Source organism: Carcharhinus amblyrhynchos, chromosome 9 (genome assembly GCF_965287045.1).
Source record: "Carcharhinus amblyrhynchos chromosome 9, sCarAmb.v2.hapA, whole genome shotgun sequence".
Classification (NCBI taxonomy): domain Eukaryota; kingdom Metazoa; phylum Chordata; class Chondrichthyes; order Carcharhiniformes; family Carcharhinidae; genus Carcharhinus; species Carcharhinus amblyrhynchos.
This window is the reverse complement of record NC_137332.1, coordinates 54,849,195-54,875,450: the sequence shown is the minus strand read 5'-3', so window position 1 is coordinate 54,875,450 and position 26,256 is coordinate 54,849,195. Positions and strand designations below refer to the sequence as shown.

Below are 26,256 nucleotides of genomic sequence, written 5' to 3'. Positions count from 1 at the left end.
GAGATAGAATACCATTTCAATCAGGATCACGTGATCTAAGTAAGACAGCAATGACTTTTATGCATCTTCACTGCAAATATTTGCTGACAGCAGCTTATTTCATGAAGATGTTGTCAGTGCAACTTTGAGGTTCCTCAAGTGCAACTTCTCACAATGATTGTGGCATCTCCATACAACATAATCTACTTCTAATATGCGTCAGCAATAATCAACAATGTATACGGACATGGAATTCAATATCAAAATCTAAATAATCTGAATGAAGAAGCTTTACCTCCATAATATTCTTCTCATTTGGGTCAAGAAGAAATTCAAATGTTTCGTTCCATTCTGGGTTGACAACATTGTTAAGATACTTGGTCCGTTTTCGGCCCTCTGGTGCCGTGGCGATGAACAATTCCACATAAGGGTCAGGAGTATCAACTGTATAGATGGAACATCAAAAATGTCACTGCACAAAATTCCTACCTCCACAGCAGTACATCTCTGCTCCTCAATCCCTTACTTTCATCTCATTCATTATTTTCTGGAGTAAATCATTTATGTGTTTAAATTTAGGTGCAAGTTTTAACTTCAGGGTGACAATTCTGGATGTTCGTGAATGGAATAACTTCCCTTTCAATTTTCCTGGTTTGGGAGTTTTGAGTTCACATTTCTCACGTCTACAAAGGTCATAGGTACTCATGAGTCAGTTGTAACCTGTCTGATGAAAGTCCACGTTAAATTCCTATTAACCACCCTCCTAAACATGCAAAATACCTCCAAATTCATAGAAAAACACTCTTACCACACGAAAGTCAATTGTTTCAATTCCCATGCCAACCGTTTATTCTCCTCCCCCCAATGTTGTATATTTTTAGTCCAGTACTAAATTATGCCAATAGGGCAGGTTGGAACATCCTGTTACGTCTGGCACTCATCATCAATCAATCATTGATATGAGAAAATTAACAAGTCTCACTTGCTTCCTCAACACTGTTCCAATATTGGGGAGTGTGTAACAGGAGGAAACCACAAAAGATTCAGCAGAACAACCTGAACGATAAAGCAGAGAGATGGTACCAGTAATGGGAGGAGGTGGCAAGGGGAGAACAATATCTCCCAAGGAGTCATGTAAGTGAAGAGGCTCCCAGTGAGGGGGGCAGGATTAATAATGAGAGGGCCTTATGTTATTCATAAGAAAAAAAGAGAAATCAAAATATTTGCCCCTTTGAGCCTATTCTGTCATTCAAAAAGATTATGGCTGATCTTCTACACTCCTCTTCCCTTGACTTCTTTAGTATCTAAAAATTTATTAGCATTTACTTAATAGCAAAAACATTTGAATTGATCTATAAGCTCTCCCAATGTTTATTTAACAATAATTAAACTTCACAGAACAATAATACACAATGTTTGGCATGGCATAATGTGATTCTTATTAGTGCATCCTCTGATTTACCGGACAATTTGCGGACATTATCAAAATGGTACACGTGTGTTATGGACCATAGCAGGAACTCGATGAAACTAATATGAAGTGAGACTAGGCCCCACTATTATTGATTTTCACATTAGTATGAGGATAAGGTGTTTCAATCCAGGTGTGATTCTATTGACCGACTAAGAAGTCTTATAACAACCTTTATTTAACAATACAGTTTAACTATAAACAGAAAGAATTAGCATAACTTTTACCAATTGGAATACTTAAACATGACAAGATATTATTCTTAACTGCTAGTCTATCTGTCTAGTTCCCATTTAAGCAAAATCCCTGACAGAGGTAAACTCCTCTTCCAAAATCAGTAAGCAAACAACAGGCTTACGTGTTGGTACGCAGGCTGCTAATCCACCAGAACATCTCTGGAGAGATATACCTTTTTTACAGCAGGTCCAAAACTGCAATCTCCAGAGAGAGAGAGAGAGAGAAACGGTTGAGGACTCTGGGTCTGGATTCATTGGAGTTTTGAAGGATGAGGGGGATCTTATTGAAACTTGCAGGATACTGCAAGGTTTGGAATAGAGTGGATGTGGAGAGGATGTTTCCACAGTAGGAAAAACTAGAATCAGAGGGCAAACCTCAGGCTAAAGGGACTATCCTTTAAAACAGAGATGAGGACGAATTTCTCCAGCCAAAGTATAGTGAATCTGTGGAACTCTTTGCCACAGATGGCTGTGGAGGCCAGGTCATTGAGTGTCTTTAGAACAGAGAAAGATAGGCTCTTGATTAATAAGGGGATCAGGGGTTATGGGGAAAAGACAGGAGAATGGGGATGAGAAAAATATCAGCCATGCTTGAATAATGGAGCAGACTCGATGGGCCGAGTGGCCTAATTCTGCTCCTATGTTTTATGGTCTTAAGAGCTCCTACTCCTTGCAGATCTAAGCAGAAACTCTCTGCGTGTCTCTGTAAATTTATCCTTACCCATTCACATGAGTTTCGCTCGTTAATCAACCTAATCTAGCTATATTCTGAAATCCTAGGTAACAACCCAAAAAAAAACAAAACTGCATCAGTTCAGGTTAAAACCAAGATCCCAATATCTAGGATCAATTATGCTTCTGCATGTGAGCAACAGGTAAAGATGCTGTTAACACATATATCTGTACACCATAGAGAAATAGCTTAAAGTCAGGTAGACTGGATATAGCCAGGCACATTGATAACCCACATTATGGAAACAACTGTGAGTTTAGTCACAAACATAGGGCATAAGATTCGCTGCTGCTAACAGAGTAATAGTTAGGGATAATAAAAAGACTGCCTGTGGTGTAGAAATAACACCAGAGGTGTGGTGTGCAGTGAAGCATACACCACATCTTGAAGGAATGTACGAGGTCCAAGTTACAAAAAGCAAATGGTCTGCAAGACGTGTTGTTTCTACAACTAAGCATAAAAGAGGGAAAAAGGTCACTGAGATAGTCAGGACAGCAGTGATTAAGTTGGCAAAGGATTGATTACCGCCAATCTGAACTGGACATGTAACAGTGTTGGATAAGATGGATGAGTTTGCTAATGCACTCTTGTGATAACAGGAGACATTGTTAGATGGGGAGTAGAGGGGATGGGAACTTGGGGCACCTCGAGCCAATAGGGGAATGACAACACATAGATGGGACAGGGACCACCAATTAGGGGAGAACAACACATTGCAAAGCCATTACAATGCTTGTAAAAAAAGTATAAAAATGTGCTGCAATGACAGGGACTGGGAGCTGAATGTCCAGGGGTATGAAGTGTTTAGGAAGGATAGGCAGGAGGGAAAAGGTGGGGGCGTAGCTCTGCTGATTAAGGATAGCATCAGGGTGGTAGCAAGGGATGATATTGGAGCCAAGGAGCAGAACGTGGAATCGTTGTGGGTAGAGATTAGGAACAGCAAAGGGAGGAAGACGCTGGTGGGTGTCGTCTATAGGCTCCCGAATAATGATCTGGAGGTGGGGCGGGCTGTTAACGCGCAAATAAGTGCGGCGTGCAGGAATGGGACGGCCGTAGTTATGGGGGATTTCAATCTGCATATTGATTGGTCGACCCATGTTGGACGCAGTGGGCTCGAGGAGGAGTTCTTGGAATGCTGCCAAGATAGTTTCCTGGAACAGTGTGTGTTGGAGCCGACGAGGGAGCGAGCTATCTTGGATCTGGTGCTATGTAATGAGGCGGGTAGAATTAGGGAACTTGCCGTGAAGGATTCTCTTGGGGAGAGTGATCATTGTATGGTGGAGTTTCTGGTGCAGATGGAGGAGGAGAAAGTGGGTTCCCGGACACGCGTCCTCTGTTTGAACAGAGGGGAGTACGGTAGGATGAGAGAAGAATTGGCGAATGTGGACTGGGGGAGCACATTGGAAGGTAGGTCTGCTGAGGAGCAGTGGAGGATCTTTAAGGAGATCTTCCTTGGTGCTCAGCAGAAATTTATTCCGATGGTCAAAACGGACCGTAGGAGGAGAGGTAATAAGCCGTGGATAACGAAGGAGGTGAAGGAAAGTGTTAAATTAAAAGCAGAGGCGTTTAGAGTAGCTAAGAGTAGTGGGCGAGAAGAGGATTGGGAGAGGTTTAAATGTCAACAAAGATTGACAAAGAAGTTGATAAAGAAGGGTAGGAGAAACTATGAAGCTGGGCTAGCGCTTAATATAAAAAAGGATAGCAAGAGTTTTTATAAATATATAAAAAGGAAGAGGCTGTCTAGGGTGAACGTTGGTCCCTTAGAGGATGAGAAGGGGGACTTAGTGGTAGGGGATGGGGATATGGCTGAGGTCTTGAATAATTTTTTGTTTCGGTCTTCACGGAGGAGGACGTGAATAATTTGCCGGATGTTAGAGATGGAAAGGTGGTAGGACTGGAGGGTCTCGATGACATTACTGTTACTAGAGAGGTGGTGCTCGACAGACTGGAGGGGCTGATTGTGGACAAGTCCCCAGGACCGGATGGAATGCATCCGAGGGTTCTGAAAGAAATGGCGGAGGTGATAGTGGATGCCTTGGTGGTTATTTTCCAGACGTCGCTGGATTCCGGGGAAGTGCCGGAAGATTGGAAAACGACTAATGTTACACCGTTGTTTAAGAAGGGTGCCAGGCAAAAGGCGGGGAATTATAGGCCGGTTAGTTTAACGTCTGTTGTAGGTAAAATGTTAGAATCCGTCATCAAGGAGGAAATAGCGAGGCACCTTGAGGGGGACTGCTTGATAGAGCAGACGCAGCACGGTTTCGTTAAAGGGAAGTCGTGTCTGACAAATTTATTGGAGTTCTATGAGGATGTGTCTAGGGCGGTGGATAGAGGAGAGCCGGTGGATGTGGTCTTTCTTGATTTTCAGAAGGCGTTTGACAAGGTACCTCACAAGAGGTTATTGCAGAAGGTCAGGGGGCATGGAGTTGGGGGTAGGGTGTTAGCGTGGATAAAGGACTGGTTGTCAAATAGGAGGCAGAGAGTGGGGGTCAATGGGTGCTATTCGGATTGGCGGTTGGTGACTAGTGGAGTGCCCCAGGGGTCGGTGCTGGGGCCTCAGCTATTTACCATTTATATAGATGATCTGGAGGAGGGAACCGAGTGTAGGGTGTCGAAATTTGCTGATGACACCAAAATTGGTGGAAAGGCAAATTGTGCAGAGGGTGTGGAGAGTCTGCAGAAGGATCTAGATAGGCTGGGCGAATGGGCCAGGAAATGGCAAATGGAATTTAATGTTGGCAAGTGCGAGGTGGTCCACTTTGGTAGGAATAATGGTAGGAAGGATTATTACTTACGTGGCGAAAAACTGCAGCAGGCGACGGTGCAGAGGGACCTCGGGGTCCTTGTGCATGAGTCGCAAAAACCCAGCTTGCAGGTGCAGCAGGTGGTCAGGAAGGCGAATGGGATGCTGGCCTTCATAGCGAGGGGGATTGAATATAAAGGTAGGGAGGTCTTGCTGTGGCTGTATAGGGCATTGGTGAGGCCGCAGCTGGAGTACTGTGTGCAGTTTTGGGCGCCGTACTTACGCAAGGATATTTTGGCCTTGGAGGGAGTGCAGAGGAAGTTTACTAGGCTGATGCTGGAGTTGAGGGGGTTGAGCTATGAGGAGAGGCTGAATAGATTAGGCTTGTACTCATTAGAGTTTAGAAGAATGAGGGGAGATCTCATTGAGACGTATAATATGATGAATGGGATGGATAGGATAGAGGTGGAGAGACTCCCGCTCAGAAAGGACAGTAGGACTAGGGGGCACAGCCTCAAGATAAAGGGGGGAGCGGTTTAGAACAGAGTTGAGGAGGAACTTCTTCACTCAAAGGGTGGTGAATCTCTGGAATTCTCTGCCCGTTGAAGTGGTGGAGGCTACCTCGCTAGATATTTTTAAGATGCGGGTTGATGGGTTTTGATAAGAGAGGGGATTAAGGGTTATGGGGGGAGGGCAGGAATGTGGAACTGAGCCACGACAGATCAGCCATGATCTTATTGAATGGCGGGGCAGGCTCGAAGGGCTAGATGGCCTACTCCTGCTCCTATTTCTTATGTTCTTATGTTCTTATTGGACACCTGGTCTTGCAAGAACGTTAAATAAAATATCTTGCTCCTTCAGAACTTGACTTGACTAAATTGTTTGACTGTGAGCTGCGTTTCTCACATGCATTCTCAGCATGTGGGCTGTCCAGCAGACAGATCGGCACTGCAAACCAGAATTGAATTTTAAATACATCTTTCACAAAAAACACAACACAAATACATTTCTTAAAAGGCACACTATCATCACATCTTCCACACATTTGCTGTCAGCCACATGGCAAGTGTCAGACTCAAATATCTGTGTCACATAAAATGCTAAAATATTGAAAGACATTCATTTGGCACAAATTTGGTACAGGAGCCAGAATATTTAAGATTTCTTGGTGATTTTTCACCAAGTTAAGGTGGTGATGATTACCTGTGAGAATAATTAAACTCTACGCAATTTTTACTCAGTAGCAATTAAATATTATGATGTAACAGGACACTGCTTCACCTAGCAGCACATGGCTTCCATGTATCTGTTTAATCCCCATTTGATGCTAATGTACCAGTGAGTCTGGTGGTAAATTATGTTATAGCAAATCATTTTATAACTTGCCCCTTTTTAAAAATCATTAACTTCCAGAGGCCAATTTTGCACTTCTGACACAGATCAAGTTCAGTCCCACTGTGTGCAATGTCGCTGATGATTAATTAATTTTATATTTCTTTGAATTGCCTGAGTGCTGTTGAGTTTGTTGGAGCCTGACTCGGCAAGAGAACTGAAATTATCCACAGAATTGAAATGGCTGTTATTAATGCGTTCTGGCTTTTTATTGGTGGGATGCTGGCAGTGATCTTCTGGTCACCCAGGCCCACCCCACCCTATCCCCATAACCTCACGCATTTAGCATGACCAATCCACCTAACTTGCACCTTTGGGCTGAGAGAGGAAACTGGAGCACGGGGAGGAAATCCACACAGACACGGTGAGCATCTGCAAACTCCACAGAGACAGTGACCCAAGGCTGGAAGTGAACCCAGGTCCCCGGCACTGTGAGGCAGCAGTGCTAACCGTTATGCCACTGTGCCAGCCCTTCTTCTGCCACTTTATAATGTCATGTCATGGGAGTATGGGATTAACAACTTGTTAGCACAGACTCAAAAACAGAAAATGCTGGAAAATCTCAGCAGGTCTGACAGCATCTGTGGAAAGAGAATACTGGTAACCGTGAATCTGGATGACCCTCCGTCACACCCAGACTCGAATCATTGGCTCTATTCTCTTTCCATAGATGCAGTCAGAATCACAGATTTTCCAGTATTTTCTGTTTTTGGTTTTAGATTTCAGCATCCGCAGTATTTTGCTTTTGTACTGTTCGCTGAGGCTGTCTGTTGTTCTTTGGATTTTTCCAGTACTTTAATTTCCAACATCTGGGAGGTTTAGCAAAATCAGACCTCTAACAGATGATACTTGTTAAATAGAAGCGGTATCCTCAGCCAAACCACAATAAAGGATTGACTTTAAAGAATAAGAACTGCACACATTCAACAGCTTAATTAAGTGTTGGGAATGCAGAGTTTTGATTACTACTTGAAAGGGAAAATTTAATTGAATATGATTGAAGTGAAACATTAGATCTATTTAATAGATGAGGACAGATTGCTGTGCATTGCCAGCACAACTTTTTTCCACTGACAGAGGAGCAGTATTTAGTATGCTGAGCATCAAACAGACAGACACACAATTCAGGGATTTGTATTTAAAGATACTTTTGAGTTGGCAAATTTTGCAGTGCCTGCTGTGGGGCAGCAACATTTCATATAATCCCTACAGTGCAGTAGGAGGCCATTCGACCCATCGAGTCTGCACCAACCACAATCCCACCCAGGCCCTATCCCCATAACCCCTTGCATTTACCCCAGCTGGTTCCCCCTGACACTAAAGGGCAATTTAGCATGGCCAATCCACCTAACCAGCACATCTTTGGACTGTGGGAGGAAACTGGAGCACCTGAAGGAAACCCATGCAGACATGTGGAGAATGTGCTGAACTGGGGAAAATAAAGAAATGGTTACCTGGCACACAAAATGATTACCTGGGAAGAGACATCAAACAGTCACTAGCTTTTAGCACAGACAGTCACTTAAAGTTAAAACATGCAGTAACCAAAATGCTGCAGGAAGCTAGTCAGAGCTTGGGGCACTTTAAAGATAAGGGCAGACCCAGAACAATAGAAACTGATAATAGGATCAGCCCTTGATTGGAACATAAATACATAAATGCAACAAAAACCAATCACTGAATGTATAGATCGAAACCAGTCATTGGTAGAGAAAATGTATCCATTCTATAAACAATGCTGTGTTAACTGCCCATGTCTGTACCTGTCTGATTGTAACAATGCGTTAACTATCAATCACCATGATCCATCTACTCAACTATAACGATGTGTTAAACGGCTGATGTACGGACTACCTATTGTCTGAAAGGGATAAAAATGATCAACTGCTATTGTATGATTGAGAAGGTAGCTGCCAAGTACTGTGGTGTACTAGTGCTTTCTCCCAAAGCTTTGAGTCCAAAATAAAACTTTCTTATTAAACCTCCGAGTCTGACTCCGGTGGTAAATTTCCCACAACAATTGGCACAGTCAGCAAGGATCTCATTGCTGGTAAATTTCGATCGACTGACCACAATTGGAAACCCGGGATAGAGATCACTGAATCTGTGGGAGTTACACAAGGTCAATAATACAGTTTAAAAGGGGTTAAAATTAAGGGGTATTTATAGTGATGAGTATTGATTGTATATGGTATAGTGATAAGTACCAGCTGCTGACAGTGATAAGTAGCTGTTACTTGTGCTGAACAGGACAAGGAACTGCCTGTCTCAAACGCGCAGCCTTAGGCCAGTTGTTAAGAGGGGAAATCCCCCATGCGAACATCAGTACCCTGAAGTGGGCTTGAGGCACCAAGGGCACTTAGGATTGTGAAGCACAAGTGACAAAGGTTGGTTAACATCAAACTCTGTAGTGGCGAACAAATGCAGAGTTGCCATCTGATTGCATGAAAGTTTGAATACTTGGGCACTGGACTGTCAATGTTGTAAAAGCGGTGCAGAAAAGGAATTTGATCAAGTCTGACCTAGAGCTGGACTCCAGTGGAGAAGCACATCGCTGAGGTGGTAATAATGGAAGCCGTGACTATAAATTGAACCAAGATGGTAGTGAAACATGGTGCTAGAGTAGTAATAGTGGCCGGGAGTAGTGAAGTCCCTACAGTAGAAAGCACACTTTACTAGGGAGTAATCGTGGCCGTACGGTGCCTAAAACATGTTGCCAAGGTGGCAATAGTGACCGAGGGTAGTGAAGTCTGCAAAATGGCAGATAAAGAAGAGGGAATCTGCAGGTTCTCTCACTGAAGTGTACATGACAGACAGGAAAGCGTTAATAAAGAGGATGCAAAGGGATGGCTGGAATGCTTCTCAGACCATAGAACAGCAGAGAAAGTGGATAGATGGGGAAAAGAGAGACAAGACAAAGAAGACAGGGGTATTATTATTATAGATGATCTGGAGGAGGGAACCAAGCGTAGGGTGTCGAAATTTGCTGATGACACAAGATTGGTGGAACGGCAAATTGTGTGGAGGGTGTGGAGAGTCTACAGAAGGATCTAGATAGGCTGGGCGAATGGGCCAGGAAATGGCAAATGGAATTTAATGTTGGCAAGCGCGAGGTGGTCCACTTTGGTAGGAATAATGGTAGGAAGGATTATTACTTACGGGCGAAAAACTGCAGCAGGCGACGATGCAGAGGGACCTCGGGGTCCTTGTGCATGAGTCGCAAAAACCCAGCTTGCAGGTGCAGCAGGTGGTCAGGAAGGCGAATGGGATGCTGGCCTTCATAGCGAGGGGGATTGAATATAAAAGTAGGGAGGTCTTGCTGCGGCTGTATAGGGCATTGGTGAGGCCGCAGCTGGAGTACTGTGTGCAGTTTTGGGCGCCGCACTTACGCAAGGATATTTTGGCCTTGGAGGGAGTGCAGAGGAGGTTTACTAGGCTGATGCCGGAGTTGAGGGGGTTGAGCTATGAGGAGAGGCTGAATAAACTAGGCTTGTACTCGTTAGAGTTTAGAAGAATGAGGGGAGATCTCATTGAGACGTATAAGATGATGAATGGGATGGATAGGATAGAGGTGGAGAGGCTCTTCCCGCTCAGAAAGGACAGTAGGACTAGGGGGCACAGCCTCAAGATAAAGGGGGGGCGGTTTAGAACGGAGTTGAGGAGGAACTTCTTCACTCAAAGGGTGGTGAATCTCTGGAATTCTCTGCCCGTTGAAGTGGTGGAGGCTGCCTCGCTAAATATTTTTAAGACGCGGGTTGATGGGTTTTTGATAAGAGAGGGGATTAAGGGTTATGGGGAGAGGGCGGGAATGTGGAACTGAGCCACGACAGATCAGCCATGATCTTATTGAATGGCGGGGCAGGCTCGAAGGGCTAGATGGCCTACTCCTGCTCCTATTTCTTATGTTCTTATTATTAGTACATCAGTTAGCTGGAGTAATTGAGTAAGTAGGCGCCTCTACTAAAAAGTGGAGTGAAGGTAAAGAAAAGATTAGAGAGTTAGAATCCAGAGTAAGGGAACTGGGGAAACAAAACCCAAGTGTTAGAAGAGAATCAATGGAAAGGGGAAACTGTTCCTCTACCTCCTTATGAGTCCACACGGCAGGGACCAACCACTCCTCCAGAGGAGTGGGAAGCACTGGAACATAACTTAGCGCCAGTAACCTGAGAGGGAACAGATACGCAGCCAAAGGCAAATTAAAAAGCTTTCACCCCAGGTGAGAGACAGCAGATAATGGCTTCCCTGGGTAAATTACAACTTAGAAGTGCAACACTAAATTCTGGGAAGAATTTGGGTAGGGCACCAATTACACCTGAGAGAAGTATACCAGCTGGTCAGTGCAGCCTGTCCAGCAGATAAGTAGAGGCAGGTAGCAGATGGATCCACCGCTCCTCCAGCATAGGATTATAGTGGGGTCAATGGACACATGTAGTCGCCCTAACAGCAGAAATAGATGCCCAACATGCACCCTTCACCCAGTTTAAGATTGAAATTCAGAGACTTAGAGAATGCCCCTACTAACTGGAGCAAAATTACCATAACAAAACAGCTAAAAAGGGAAGGAGCTTCTGAATACAGGGAACGATTGTTCCAGGTATATCAAGAGTGCTCAGGCAAGGAAACCCAGGTCGTGAAGATCGAGCATTCATCCAGGCTTTTAATGGACTCTCTAGTGCTCACCAAACCATCCTAAAAACGGGAGTGATTATGTCCCAAGATTACAATGAATTGGTAGAATGGGCTAGTGGCACACTTGGAGGCGGAGAGGAGAAATCTTAGTTTTTGTATTACAGTGTGTTTGTGTGGTCTGGTTGCTTGTCGAACATAGGCTGTTGTTGCGTTAGATTGAGAGCAGGAATTGTTGAAGCCTCTTTGTTCCTCTGGAGTGTCTGTTACAGGCAGTGGACATGATGTGGATGTGCCAGCGTTGGACTGGGGTAAACACAGTAAAAAGTCTGACAGCACCAGGTTTTAGTCCAACCGATTTATTTGATAGTAAACGCACAAGCTTTCGAGGGAACGCCCTCTTCGTCAGGTGAATGGAGAGTTCTGGCCTCAGACAGAGCGTATAAAGCACAGACAGTTTAGAGATTACTGATTAGAATGCGAATCTTTACACCTAACCTGCTGTTCAAGTCCTAAAGTGGCTGACAATGTGTGTGGAAGGAGCACTGATCACAGGTTAAAGAGATGTGTATTGTCTCCAGACAGCACAGTGAGTGAGGTTTTGCAAACCCAGGCAAGCCACGGGGGTTACAGATAGTGCGACATGAACCCAAGATCCCTGTTGAGACCGTCCTCATGTGCGGAACTTGGCTATCAGTCTCTGCTCAGTGACTCTGCGCTGTCGTGTGTCGTGAAGGCCACCTTGGAAGCTCCAAGTCTGATTCCAGTGATAAAATTTCCCACAACAGTGCAAACTCCACACAGGTAATGACCCAAGTTGGGAACTGAACCCAGATCCCTGGCTCTGTGAGGCAGCAGTGCTAACCACTGGGCAACAATGCCACCATATCGATGGACTGGTTTCCCCTTTCCTAATTCAGTGCTGAGAAGCAATCACTATACCTGTGCAGGATTCTGCTGTGCAACAAAGAGACTGGTAATGTTTCGTTAGTCAGAAGTGGAGTCTCAGTGACAGGTATGAAGATCCATTTTACTGAGTGGTTACAAGGCTGCTGAATATCAATATTTTGCTCATTTATAATTGCACTTGACAGTTGAAAGCTCATGCCTACCATTGGTTTCTGTTTTTTATTGCAAAGCCCTAATGCTGTTCTTTATCATCTTGTTCTTTAGAATTCTTGACTAAGCTCCTCCAGGTGATCTACTTTTGAGTTGTAATTTTTTTGAAGAAGAATGACCACTAGTTACATGCCTTCAAAACAATCAAAGCACCTTCAACTTTGCTTCAAAATCCCAATAGCATGTTCAATGCATTTCATGGTGATTTTCCAAGCCAATCAGTCTTGGTAAGGTTGCTGAGAGGTGCTATTAGCTACACGTTCCCTTAGCAGCCATTCTGGGAAGGTCAAAAAAACCTGCTCGGGATAAGGGAACCTGGTGTGTGTTGCTGGATAACACCATCATGCTAACCATCTCCAAATCTGACTCACACTTCCACAATCCTGCCATAGAATTCCAAGAGCAGCTGGACATTCTTGAACAGATGGCCTTTCCTGTTGACTGAAGCAGGAGCTGGTTTTCTGGCTACATGTGTGGAATTTGTATTCCCTGGTTATTGTACTGAACAAGCAATGCAGACACCTGGTTCTATTTGAGAGCTCCAATAAGGATTTTGAATCAGTTGGAGAGAATATGGAACTAATAGAGCTGATACTAGCAAAAGTGACCATGATACATTGGATTGTCAATGAAATCAGCTAAAGAATACAATAATGTTCTTCACCGACATATTTACCCATTCTGGTTTATAACTGACTCTCGGCCCACATCAGTGTGATTGACTGTTAACTGATCTCTGAAGTGGCTGAGTGAGCCATTCAGTTGTATCCAGCTGCTAAGTAATAGCCGTCTAGGAAACACTATCAGACAAATTAGAGATGTGGAGATGCCACATCATGCTTTTTGGGGCAGTAGCACAGTGGTTAGCACTGCTGCTTCACAGCTCCAGCGTCCTGGGTTCAATTCTCGGCTTGGGTCACTGTCTGTGTGGAGTTTGCACATTCTCCTCGTGACTGCGTAGGTTTCTTCCAGGTACTCCCGTTTCCTCCCACAGTCCAAAGATGTGCGGGTTAGGTTGATTGGCCATGCTAAGAAATTGCCCCTTAGTATCCAGGGATGCATAGGTTAGACTGATTAGTGGGTATAATATGTAGGGATATGGGGGTAGTGCCTGGGTGGGACTGTGTTCGGTGCAGACTCGATGGGCCAAAGGGCCTCTTTCTGCACTGTAGGGTTCTATGATTTCTATGATGCCGGTGTTGGTCTGGGGTGAGCACAGTAAAAAATCTCACAACACCGGGTTAAAGTTCAACAGGTTTTTCTGGAACCACAAACTTTCGAAGCACTGCTCCTTCCTCAAGACTCACCTGATGATTCCAAATTAACCTGCTGTTGTGAGACTTCCTACTGAGGCTAATTAGAGATGAGTGATAAAACCTCATCATTTAAATGAAGCAGCTTAAAATGAGAGGGTGTGACTGGATAAGTATGATCCAAACTAAAGCTGACGTCTATTTTTCTACCCTAGTCCAATTCTCAGACTGGCTATTAAATTGCACAGGGACTCGCACTGTGATTCTATAAGGAGAAAACAGCTGATGTTTTGAGTCCAGATGACCCTTTGCCAAAGGACAAAGGTCAGTTGGACTTGAAACGTCAGCTCTTTTCTCTCCTTACAGATGCTGCCAGACCTGCTGAGATGTTCCAGCATTTTCTTTTTTGGTTTCAGATTCTAGCATCTGCAGTAATTTACTTTTCTCACACTGCAATTGTTCTCAAACAGTTCGCAGGAGACTAGGTCATGAATCACATTGTTAAAACGTCTCAATTAGTTTCAGAAACAAGGGGAAAAAGGTTTTCAGTTGACAATTAACAGAATAATTAACACACTCTTTGTTCTTCACAATAGCAATGGAAATGAGCAACAAATTGCCAACAGCAGACAGTTGGAGCTGTGATTAAACAAGGCTTCAACCTGCTCTAACACTGAATGCTGGTTACAGAACACAAAAGATCTCTAATTTATGATCACAGCAAGGTTGGATCACATCTCCTTGATCACTGAATCCTAACCAGAAACTAGCTGGAAATATAAAAACAGATTTTAAGAGCTTATGTAAGTATACGAAAAGGAAAGAAGTAACTAAAGTTGGTCCCGGAGAAGCAGAAGTTATCATGGAGGAAATGAGAAAATGACAGAGGCATTGAGGAAATATTGTATGTCTGACTTTGCAGTCGAAGACACTAGTTTCATGTTGGAAATAGACAGTCACCTTGGGGCTAAAAACAGTGAGGTAACTAAAGGAATTAATATCAGCAGAGAAAAAGCATTGGAGAAACTTAAAGGATGAAAATCTGATGACCTACACCGTAGGACTTTAAGAGAGATAACTTGTAAATCAACATCAGTTGTTGAGAAAAATACTGTAATCTATTATTAAGAAACTCTTAATAATGCAGAGAACTGTATGGTAATATTAGAACAAAGCATCAATGTTTTACTAAAAGAAAAGTTTGTTTGACAAATTTATTTTTAAAGCTGTAACTAGTAGATGTAGTCTACCTGGATTTCCAACAGACATTCACTAAGTTGCTGCACAAAATGTTGATAGGCAAAATAAGGGTTTATGGAATTAGGGGAAATACGTTAGCATTGATAGAGAATTAATTAACGGATACATAACAGAGACAGTAGGCATAAATGGTGTGTTTTCAAGTTGACAAGCAGGAGTGCCACAAGGATCAATTTACAGAGAGTAACGTATCTAAGTTTTCTGATACTACCAAGCTAAGTGGAAGAATGAGTTGTGGGGAGGACATGCAAAACTGCAAAGTAATACAAACAGGTTTGTGATGGACAATAAGTTGGCAGATGAATTATAATAATTGGGGGGGGACAGAGGTAGGGGAATGTAAAGTTATTCACTTTGGTTGGAAAAATAAAAAGCAGAATCTTTTTTTAAAAGATGAAAAGCTTGATGTTCAAAACAACTTGGGCATGCTCAAACAGGAAACACAAAAATTTAGCATGTAGTTGCAGCAAGGAATTAGGAAGACACATAGCACGTTGAGGGCATAGAGAATAAAGAATTCTTGCTGCAATTGTACGGGGTTTAAGAACATAAGAAATAGGAGCAGGAGTAGGCCATCTGGCCCCTCGAGCCTGCCCCGCCATTCAATAAGATCATGGCTGATCTGTCGTGGCTCAGTTCCACATTCCCGCCCTTTCCCCATAACCCTTAATCCCCTTGCCTATCAAAAAAACCTATCAACACGCGTCTTAAATATATTTAGCGAGGTAGCCTCCACCACTTCAACGGGCAGAGATTCCAGAGATTCACCACCCTTTGAGTGAAGAAGTTCCTCCTCAACTCCGTTCTAAACCGCCCCCCCTTTATCTTGAGGCTGTGCCCTCTAGTCCTACTGTCCTTTCTGAGCAGGAAGAGCCTCTCCACCTCTATCCTATCCATCCCATTCATCATGTTATACGTCTCAATGAGATCTCCCCTCATTCTTCTAAACTCTAACGAGTACAAGCCTAGTTTATTCAGCCTCTCCTCATAGTTCAACCCCCTCAACTCCGGTATCAGCCTAGTAAACCTCCTCTGCACTCCCTCCAAGGCCAAAATATCCTTGCGTAAGTGCAGCGACCAAAACTGCACACAGTACTCCAGCTGCGGCCTCACCAGTGCCCTATACAGCCGCAGCAAGACCTCCCTACTTTTATATTCAATCCCCCTCGCTATGAAGGCCAGCATCCTCAGTTTAGGTAAGACTGCATCAGAGGTACTGTGTTTTGGTCTTCATATTTAAGAAAGGATATAGTTTACGTATAAGATAATGAAGGGGATGGATAGGGTAGAGGTAGAGAGATTCTTCCCGCTCAGAAAGGACAGCAGGACTAGAGGGCACAGCCTCAAGATAAGAGGGGGGGAGGGGGCACAGTTTAGATCAGAGTTGAGGAGGAACTTCTTCACTCAAAGGGTGGTGAATCTCTGGAATTCTCTTGCCCATTGAAGTGGTGGAGGCTGCCTCGCTAAATATATTTAAGACATGGGTAGATAGGTTTTTGGTACGCAAGGGAATTAAGGATTATGGGGAGAAAACAGGAAAGTGGAACTGAGCCACTTCAGATCAGCCATGATCTTATTGAATGGCGGGGCAGGCTCGAGGGGCTAAATGGCCTACTCCTGCTCCTATTTCTTATGTTCATTAGAGATGGTACAGCAAAGGTTCATTGAATTGATTCCTGTGATGAGGAGCCAAGTAAATTGGGTTTATATTCTCTGGAGTTTAGAAGAATGAAAGAAGTTCTCGTTGAAACCGACAAAATTCTGCCATTTAGGACTGAGATGTGGGGAGATTTCTTCACTTAAAGAGCGGTGAATCATTGGAATTCTCTACCCAAGAGAGTTGTGGATGCTTCATCATTGAATATATCTAAGGCTAAGACGGACAGATGTTTGGTCTCTTGTGGAATAGAGGAATAGAGGGAGCAGGTGGGAGAATGAAGTTGAAGCCCAAGATCAGCCACGATCATATTGAATGTTGGAGCAGGCTTGATGGGCTGTATGGTCTACTCCTGCTCCTATTTCCTGTCAAGATCCCTGACAAGAGCAATGATTTTTCTCCTTTACCTGTTGCCTCCTCTCAATGATTCTAATCATGTTGGTGTCTAATTCAAATGGCTGTTCATCACGTAGCAGCCTAAAGCACAGGGTGGTGGCAGGTTGCAAGATGCAACAGAGGCAAGACTGATCCTTTGGTGCTGCTATGAGTGAGAAATGGTGGTTTGAACATGAGACAATTCTATGAAAAGTGTTATGAGATCTTTCTTGTCAGCCTCAATCACTGGAACTCAAGTTAACACTTCATCCAGATGACGTGACCTCCAGCAACACAGCCCTCCACAGTACTACACTGAATGTAACCACTTACGTTAAATACTGGTACGAGCATTAAACCTCAAACCTCCTGATTCAGACATTAGAATACTCAGATTGTATTACTACAATGAGTTAAGTTAGTGTTTGGGGACATATACGTTCACTGAACTCATCAGGATTTGCATACATCAAATTTGCAAGGATGTGGATTTGAATATATTCCAAAAATAAATAATTTAACAAGAATGAGGAGCTGTCTTCTCGAATTGCCTATGACTGCCTTCATACTAACTCTCCAGTTTGGAAGGGATTTTTGAGCCCTTCCTGCTGGTGGGATCTTCTGGTCCTGCCAAAGGCAACCCCCACCACTGTGTGTTTCCCAGCAGTATGGCCAGTGAACAACACAAACCTCCACTGACTTTGGCAAGACTAGAAAATCCTGACTCAAGGCTGTTCCTGAAGCCAGAAGCATTTATTATTAGTGCAGCACAATCTTTGTGTTTATAATGAGTACAAGCAAGCAAGAGGTCAAGGCCCAGCAACAGAAAGATGTGTGATGCTATGTAAATGTGTGTTGAAGTTGAATCTCCATTACCACTTGTGTATAATACAGCTGCTTAATGGAACAGCAAGCCACACATTTCAAAGCACTTTAAACACCTGTCATTTATGCTTGGTTTAGGAGTTACAAATACAATAGGATCCATATGTATATCCAGCTTATACCAACTCCTGAATCGTTTGCCAACTGCTGCAGGTCAGAAAAATTAATCTCCTCAGGATCCATCATCAGCATAATGCATGAGCACGTGACCAGAAGATGTTGTACAAATGTTTCAGCATGTCAGTACTAACGTGGGTAAAATGAAGCTTTCACCTTTGTGCCAGAATTCATTTTCAATTTATGGTGTAAAAAGAAGGGGCAGAAACTGAGAGCATCCTACAAGATGGAAACTTGTTTTTTATGATATTGAAATAAATGACAGAGTTTCTTCTTCAATAAAAGAAAATCAGATTTATTCTCTGCATAAACTGCAAGATCAGAAAATGAGATGAGATGAAGACCTCAGTGATCTGGGTGTGAATGGTGACGTAGATTCAGATGTTTAAAACCTAAACAGTGTCATTTTAGCATCTTGTCAGATTTGCGTAGGATATTGGAACATGTATGATTGACAACCCCGTCTTAAAAGGGATTAAACTATATAGGATATGTAGCTGTCAGTCTTGTAAAGGTGGCCAAGCTCAGAGTCCAAGTGATTTATGTACAGTATTCTATTTACTACTGCATCCCGAAAAACATGAACAAGAACTTGGAAAAAGACCCGTGCACATGCTGACCATTTTCCCATTATTGCTGGCCCCATACTGCAGCTTGCTCTGATCTGAAAAGTAACATGGGCCAGCATTTTATGCTCTCCCACTGAATTGGGGAGGAGGGTGCGAGATTGTGCAGCAGATTCCCTCCGGGTCTGCCAGCCTGGCCACAAAGCGATTTTAAGCTGTGATGGGCAAAGCCTTGGTTGGAAGCCCACCCTTGCCCCAAATGAAATGTTTCCATTTCCTGCCCAGCCTCCATTTTTAGGTTGGCAGGAGGATTGAACTTGTGTGAAGGAAGGCTGAAAAGAGAGTTACATCTCAGGCAGGAAGTGTGGGGCGCTTTCTTCTTAAGCCGCCTCTTTTAAAAATCTGGTGGCTTTTGGACCACCTCCGCCCCGACCCATCTTCCGCCCTACAACCCTTACACCTTTGTGCCTGGAATGACTTTAATCAGGCCACTGAGGTTGGCCTATTGGAATACAAACTCCCTGATTAAGGGGCCAACTGGTTGGCCAGATACACTTTACTTTGCACTCCTGAAGACAGGCCAGCCATGCCCCGCACGCCACAGACCCGCCGCACCCCGCACGCCACAGACCCGCCGCACCCCGCATGCCGCAGACCCGCCGCACCCCGCACGCTGCAGGGCCGCCGCACCCCGCACGCTGCAGACCCGCCGCACCCCGCACGCTGCAGAGCCGCCGCACCCCGCACACTGCAGACCCGCCGCACCCCGCACGCTGCAGAGCCGCCGCGCCCCGCACGCTGCAGAGCCGCCGCGCCCCGCACGCTGCAGAGCCGCCGCGCCCCGCACGCTGCAGAGCCGCCGCGCCCCGCACGCTGCAGAGCCGCCGCGCCCCGCACGCTGCAGAGCCGCCGCACCCCGCACGCTGCAGGGCCGCCGCACCCCACACGCTGCAGGGCCGCCGCACCCCGCACGCTGCAGACCCGCCGCGCCCCGCACGCTGCAGACCCGCCGCGCCCCGCACGCTGCAGAGCCGCCGCGCCCCGCACGCTGCAGACCCGCCGCGCCCCGCACGCTGCAGAGCCGCCGCGCCCCGCACGCTGCAGAGCCGCCGCGCCCCGCACGCTGCAGAGCCGCCGCGCCCCGCACGCTGCACAGCCGCCGCGCCCCGCACGCTGCAGAGCCGCCGCGCCCCGCACGCTGCAGAGCCGCCGCGCCCCGCACGCTGCAGAGCCGCCGCGCCCCGCACGCTGCAGAGCCGCCGCGCCCCGCACGCTGCAGAGCCGCCGCGCCCCGCACGCTGCAGAGCCGCCGCGCCCCGCACACTGCAGAGCCGCCACACCCCGCACACTGCAGAGCCGCCACACCCCGCACACTGCAGAGCCGCCGCACCCCGCACACTGCAGAGCCGCCGCACCCCGCACACTGCAGAGCCGCCGCACCCCGCACACTGCAGAGCCGCCACACCCTGCATGCCGCAGAGCCGCCGCACCCTGCATGCCGCAGAGCCGCCGCAACCTGCATGCCGCAGAGCCGCCGCAACCCGCACACTGCTTCTGGAATTGTAATTAAAGGGATTCTGGTGAAGGAACGTTTGCTTCTGTGACCTTATTACAGTGCCCCCCAGATCTTTTCCACTCACGGGAGGGGTGGATGGCATGCCTCCAGCCACTTAATTTTCATTTGAGTGTGAAATGGCTGCAGGCCATGGCAGGAAGCGAGACCCCACCATTCAAAAAATTCAGGCCATGATTTTACTGTACACACAATCCTTTATCAGAGTCACATCCGGTTAAAAAACATCTGGAATGATCATTTCTTTCTGCTGTTCCCTCAGGTGATTTACATGCTGTAACTTATCTTTACTACTGGAGCTGCATTTACATAAACCAGTAGTTGTATTCTATAAAGCAGAGAATAATTAATCAGGCAACAACTAATTTGTTGCCAGTGAATATGAGCAATGCAGGTGGAAACTGAATTGGGACTGTGGCAGACTAAGCACATTCAGTAAACAATATCTAACTTCAATCAATTCTTTTCCTGAAATCAAGTTCTGTGGAGTTACTGCCATGACCAATCAGCCTGTACTCCAAAGGTTACTGTAGATTCCCTCAGATAATAAAGAATCCCAAATTCAATCCAAAGTCAAAAGATGTGTGGGTTGGGCATATTGGCCATGCTAAATTGCCCCTTAGGTGTCCCAGGATGTGTGGCTTAGATGGATTAGCAGGGTAAATTTGTGGGATGACAGGGATAGGTCCTGAATGGGATAGTTTTCTGTGCAGACTCAATGGGCCAAATGGCCCCCACTGCAAATTCAAATTTTATTGTCCATTCGGAAATTCATTGTGAATTGATTGCTTCTTCATTAGAAATCACAGAAAAATGAATAACTAACAATGAAAAATGAAAACAATATCAACAATGTAAAATGCTGGGTCATGTGATGCAGCTCCAGCTTGCACTCAAAAAGTAAAGAGTGAGAGAAATAGAAGCCCCCCCCAGTAAACAGGATTACCCCCCTCTCCTTAACACAGCTTTATCCCATCGGGATATATAGACTGGATGTAGTTCTGATCTCCAGACTATTTCCTGCACCCGATGAGAGAGGAATGGAAATGTGGCGGATGCTGAGTTCAGGAACCCCGAAAATAAGCAGACAACATCTGGATCAACAATGGTTAGACCATGCACATCCCCCGCAGTATCACTGGACATTTGGGATTGCAATATTTCACAAGCAATGAGCACAGAACTTCCAGCCAATCAGCTCCCTCAGCCCTGCCCTGAAATATCCATCACATGTTGAGTACAAGGCCAGAATTGTACATGAACTCAGAACTCATATTCTAGCAACTAAGCGAAGCTAGCAATTTTGAAAAACATCTAAATTGATACTGTGGCCCAGTTGATAGGACCCTCATGTCTTGGTTAGATGGTATAGATCCTCCCCCAAGTCACAGGCTGGAACATGTAAGCTAAGCTGGCAATACAGATAGTTTAGAATCAGAATCATAGAACCCTACAGTGCAGAAAGAAGCCCTTTGGCCCATCAAGTCTGCACTGACCTCAATCCCACCCAGGCCTACTCCCATGTCCCTACATATCTTACCCACTAATCTGTCTAACCTATGCATCTCAGGACACTAAGGGGTAATTTTTTTTAGCATGGCCAATCAACCTAACCCGCACATCTTTGGACTATGGGGGAAACCGGAGGACCCAGAGGAAACCCACGTAGACACGGGGAGAATGTGCAAACTCCACACAAACAGTAATCTGAACCAGGAATCAAACCCAGGTCCCTGGAACTGTGAAGCAGCAGTGCTAACCACTATGCTACCGTGCTGCCCGCCCAATAGTTATTGAGGAAGTGACAGACTGTCAGAACTGTTGATCAATATTAACTCAAAGATTGTTCCAGAGCACGAAGATGTGGGGTTCTGATACTATTTATTTCCAATTACAAGTGCAAAGAGCTCATGGATTTCTCTGTCACCAAGATTGAGAGTATCTGATTAGCTGCCCCTGCTGCTTCCCCTATTTCCCCAGCCAGACTTCCTCCAAGACTACCCCATCCCTGAACATATATCTTTCTCCAACTTCTTTCTAACCTTTCCTCAGAGCTCCTCTTGTCCATTAGGCCCAGCTCCTGCTTTCCTGACGCCATTTGTATTGAGTTGCTGACCACCCAAGTTCCCTTCCTGGCTCCCAAGTTAGCAGGCATTTTGTAAACAGTCCTCCCCTTCTCCTCCTTTAAATCTGCATCATCGCCACTCTCCGAAAAAGCAAACCTTTAACCCCATTGTCCTCGCAAACTGCCGCCTCATTTCTAACCACTTTTCCCTCTCCAAAGTCTCTGATTGCGTGGTTACCTCCCAAATCCATGCCCGCCTTCGCCAAAATTCCATAATTGAAGCCTTCCAAGCGGGGGTCCACCCTGGTTACCATGTCAAAACAGCTCGTTATTAACGAGTGACCTCCTGTGTGAATGTGATCAAGATAAAATATCCCTCTTGGTCCTTTGCAATCTTCATGCAGCTTCGAAATGATCAACCACTGCAACCTCTTCCAATGTATCTACCTTCATCCAGTTGGGTAGGGTTGCTGTTACCAGGGTCTAATCTTACCTTTCTAATCTTGGCAATTACTCTATATCACCCACATACCTCTCTTCCCATTCTCACTGGCCAAATTCTCTGACCTTTCATGCCCCATTACCAGCGAGAATGGAGAATTTAGCCCTCAGCCAAATCTCCAGTCACAGCAGTGGGACAGGAGAGTCGCAGCTGCAGACGAAGTCAGAGAATGCAACCCCCAGAATCTGCTCTTGGGTCCTTCCTATCTAGATCTAGATGTCACCCCTGAGCAACATCATCTGAAAACTCAACATCTGTTGCCACGTGAATACTGACAAGTAATATTCACACCACGTAATTGCCAGGCAATAGTCAACTCCAACAAGTGAGAAACTAACCATCTCCTGATGACCCATATGTGCTCCTGGTAAAACAATGCCTCGGTTTCAAAATTCTTGACTTTATATTCAAACTTTCCATTGTCTCTATCCTTAGCTCTGTAACCTCCTCCAGTCCTATAATCCTCCAAGATATCTGCACTCCTCTAATTCTGGCTTCTTGAGCAACCCCTGATTTTATTTGTGCTAGCCCTGGTGAGCTTGCCTTCAGCTGTCTAGGCCCCAGGCTCTGGAATTTCCTCTCCAAATTCACCTTCTTCCTTTAAGATTATTTGTTGGACTGCAGGAAGGTGTACTGTGGGGTTCCCCAGTGGTCAGTTCTATGACCTTTGCTTCTCTTGATCCATGTTAGTGAGCAAGATTTTGGCATGCAGGGCACAATTTTAAATTTGCAGATGACACAAAATTTAAAACCACAGTGAACTGTGAAGAGGATAGTGATAACCTTCAAAAGGACATAGGTGCAATCTATAATATACTGGTGGCATGGTGGCACAGTGGTTAGTACTGCTGCTTCACATTGCCAGGGACCCAGGTTTGATCCCCGACTTGAGTCACTGTCTGCGCAGAGTCTGCACTTTCTCCCCGTGTCTGCATGGGTTTCCTCTGGTGCTCCGGTTTCCTCCCACAGTCCGAAAAGTGTGCTGGTTTGGTGCACTGGCCATGCTAAATTCTCCCTGTGTACCCGAACCAGCACCTGAGTGTGGCAACTAAGGGATTTTGCAGTAACTTAATTGCAGTGTTAATGTAAGCCTACTTGTGACAATTATAAATAAACTTTAAAACAAACTAATAAGCACATTCAGGTTAATGAGAGTTAATGTGGGATATGGGAAACAGTGCCACCAACTCTGCTGCAGGGAGTCATGAGATGGTCGACTGAGTGTAGAGACAACCCGAAAGACTCGGCATAAAGATAGGTGTGTTAACAATAAATGCTTTATGTTCAACCACACAAGCCTCCAGACCTCTTAGAGAGACCCCAAACAACCTTACTGACAATAGGCTAGTGCCCTGGGTGGGCAAGGCAAATGTAATTTTAAAGCAGAATAATGTGAATGAAATGATGCCACTCAGTAGGAAGAATGAGGAGAATAAATAGAAAAGAGAGGATAAAATTCTGAAGGGTTGCATAAGCAGGGAGATCTGGGGAGAACCTGAAAGACGTGCTGGTTAGATGCTAAATTCTCCCCCAGGGTACCTGAACAGGCGCCGGACTGTGGCGACTGGGTGATTTTCACAGCAACTTCATTGCAGTGTTAATGTAAGCCTACTTGTGACATTAATAAATAAACTTAAACTTAAAACTACATGTGCACAAATCATTGAAAGTAGCAGTGCAGATTGAGGAAGTAGTTAAAAAGGCTAAGGGGATCCTGGGCTTCATAAACAGACATGAACGGAGGAAGTATGATGATACTTTCTAAAATACTACTTCAGTCTCAACTGGAGTACTATATCCAATTGTGGGCACCACATTTTAGGAAGGAAACGAAAGCTTTAGATAGGATGTAGAAAAGATTTCTGAGAATGGTTCCAGGGACGAGGAATTCCAGTTGCATGGATAGATTGGAGAAGTTGGTGCTATTCCTCTCAGTGAAGAAGGGGTGAAGAGGAGATTTGATAGAGGTGTTCAAGATCATTAGTGTCTAGAGAGAATAGATGGAGAGAAATGTTCCCATTGGTGGAAGGGTCAAGAACCAGAGGACATGATTTACCTGAGTTTTTTATCGTTATTCTTGATAAAGTGTGAGCATCACTGCCACAGGCAGCATTTATCATACATCCCCAATTCTGTTTGATGGAGAGCTATTTTCATTAGATTTACTGAATCTCCCACCAATAACCTGAAGGCTATTATTTACCAAAATATTTAATCAAACCAGGTACATACACACTGGGGCTACAAAAACAGAGTTTATTATGGTGAAGTTGAGAGTATTTGGTACTGCACAAATGACAGAATTTTAATGGAGAAAACACATTTTCTGTTAGGTTTTCAAACTAAACAACTTGATTGCCACTTCCCCAAAAGTTGCCTTAAAAGATTGGTCTAGCATGTTTAACTTCTTTTTAATTCATTTGTGGGACATGGGCATCACTGGCTGGGCTTCATTTATCATTCATCCCTAGTTGTCCAGGAGCAGTTGTCAGTCAACTACATTGCTATGCCTCTGGAGTCATACGTAGGCCAGACCAGGTAAGGAAGGCAGATAAGTCGCAAAAACCCAGCCTGCAGGTGCAGCAGGTGGTCAGGAAGGCTAATGGGATGCTGGCCTTCATAGCGAGGGGGATTGAATATGTAAGAACATAAGAACATAAGAAACAGGAGCAGGAGTAGGCCATCTAGCCCTTCGAGCCTGCCCCGCCATTCAATAAGATCATGGCTGATCTGTCGTGGCTCAGTTCCACATTCCCGCCCTCTCCCCATAACCCTTAATCCCCTCTCTTATCAAAAACCCATCAACCCGCGTCTTAAAAATATTTAGTGAGGTAGCCTCCACCACTTCAACGGGCAGAGAATTCCAGAGATTCACCACCCTTTGAGTGAAGAAGTTCTTCCTCAACTCCGTTCTAAACCGCCCCCCCTTTATCTTGAGGCTGTGCCCCCTAGTCCTACTGTCCTTTCTGAGCAGGAAGAGTCTCTCCACCTCTATCCTATCCATCCCATTCATCATCTTATACGTCTCAATGAGATCTCCCCTCATTCTTCTAAACTCTAACGAGTACAAGCCTAGTTTATTCAGCCTCTCCTCATAGCTCAACCCCCTCAACTCCGGCATCAGCCTAGTAAACCTCCTCTGCACTCCCTCCAAGGCCAAAATATCCTTGCGTAAGTACGGCGCCCAGAACTGCACACAGTACTCCAGCTGCGGCCTCACCAATGCCCTATACAGCCGCAGCAAGACCTCCCTACTTTTATATTCAATCCCCCTTGCTATGAAGGCCAGCATCCCATTCGCCTTCCTGACCACCTGCTGCACCTGCAAGCTGGGTTTTTGCGACTCATGCACAAGGACCCCGAGGTCCCTCTGCACCGTCGCCTGCTGCAGTTTTTCGCCACGTAAGTAATAATCCTTCCTACCATTATTCCTACCAAAGTGGACCACCTCGCACTTGCCAACATTAAATTCCATTTGCCAACATTAAATTCCATTTGCCATTTCCTGGCCCATTCGCCCAGCCTATCTAGATCCTTCTGCAGACTCCCCACACCCTCCGCACAATTTGCCGTTCCACCAATCTTGGTGTCATCAGCAAATTTCAACACCATACACTCGGTTCCCTCCTCCAGATCATCTATATAAATGGTAAATGGAGTGCCCCAGGGGTCGGTGCTGGGGCCTCAACTACTAGTCACCAACC

General features: G+C 45.3%; 1 protein-coding gene across 4 annotated transcripts in view; it reads right to left on the bottom strand.

The window, feature by feature from the left end:
• LOC145347814 (cytosolic phospholipase A2-like) overlaps nt 1-26,256 on the bottom strand; it is a 173,788-nt gene that overhangs the window by 71,222 nt on the left and 76,310 nt on the right. For all 4 annotated transcript variants that reach the window (XM_080195701.1, XM_080195700.1, XM_080195699.1 and 1 more), the window contains one exon: nt 275-423. In XM_080195701.1, coding sequence (XP_080051827.1) covers nt 275-423 — 149 coding nt within the window. The remainder of the gene's footprint in view (nt 1-274; nt 424-26,256) is intronic.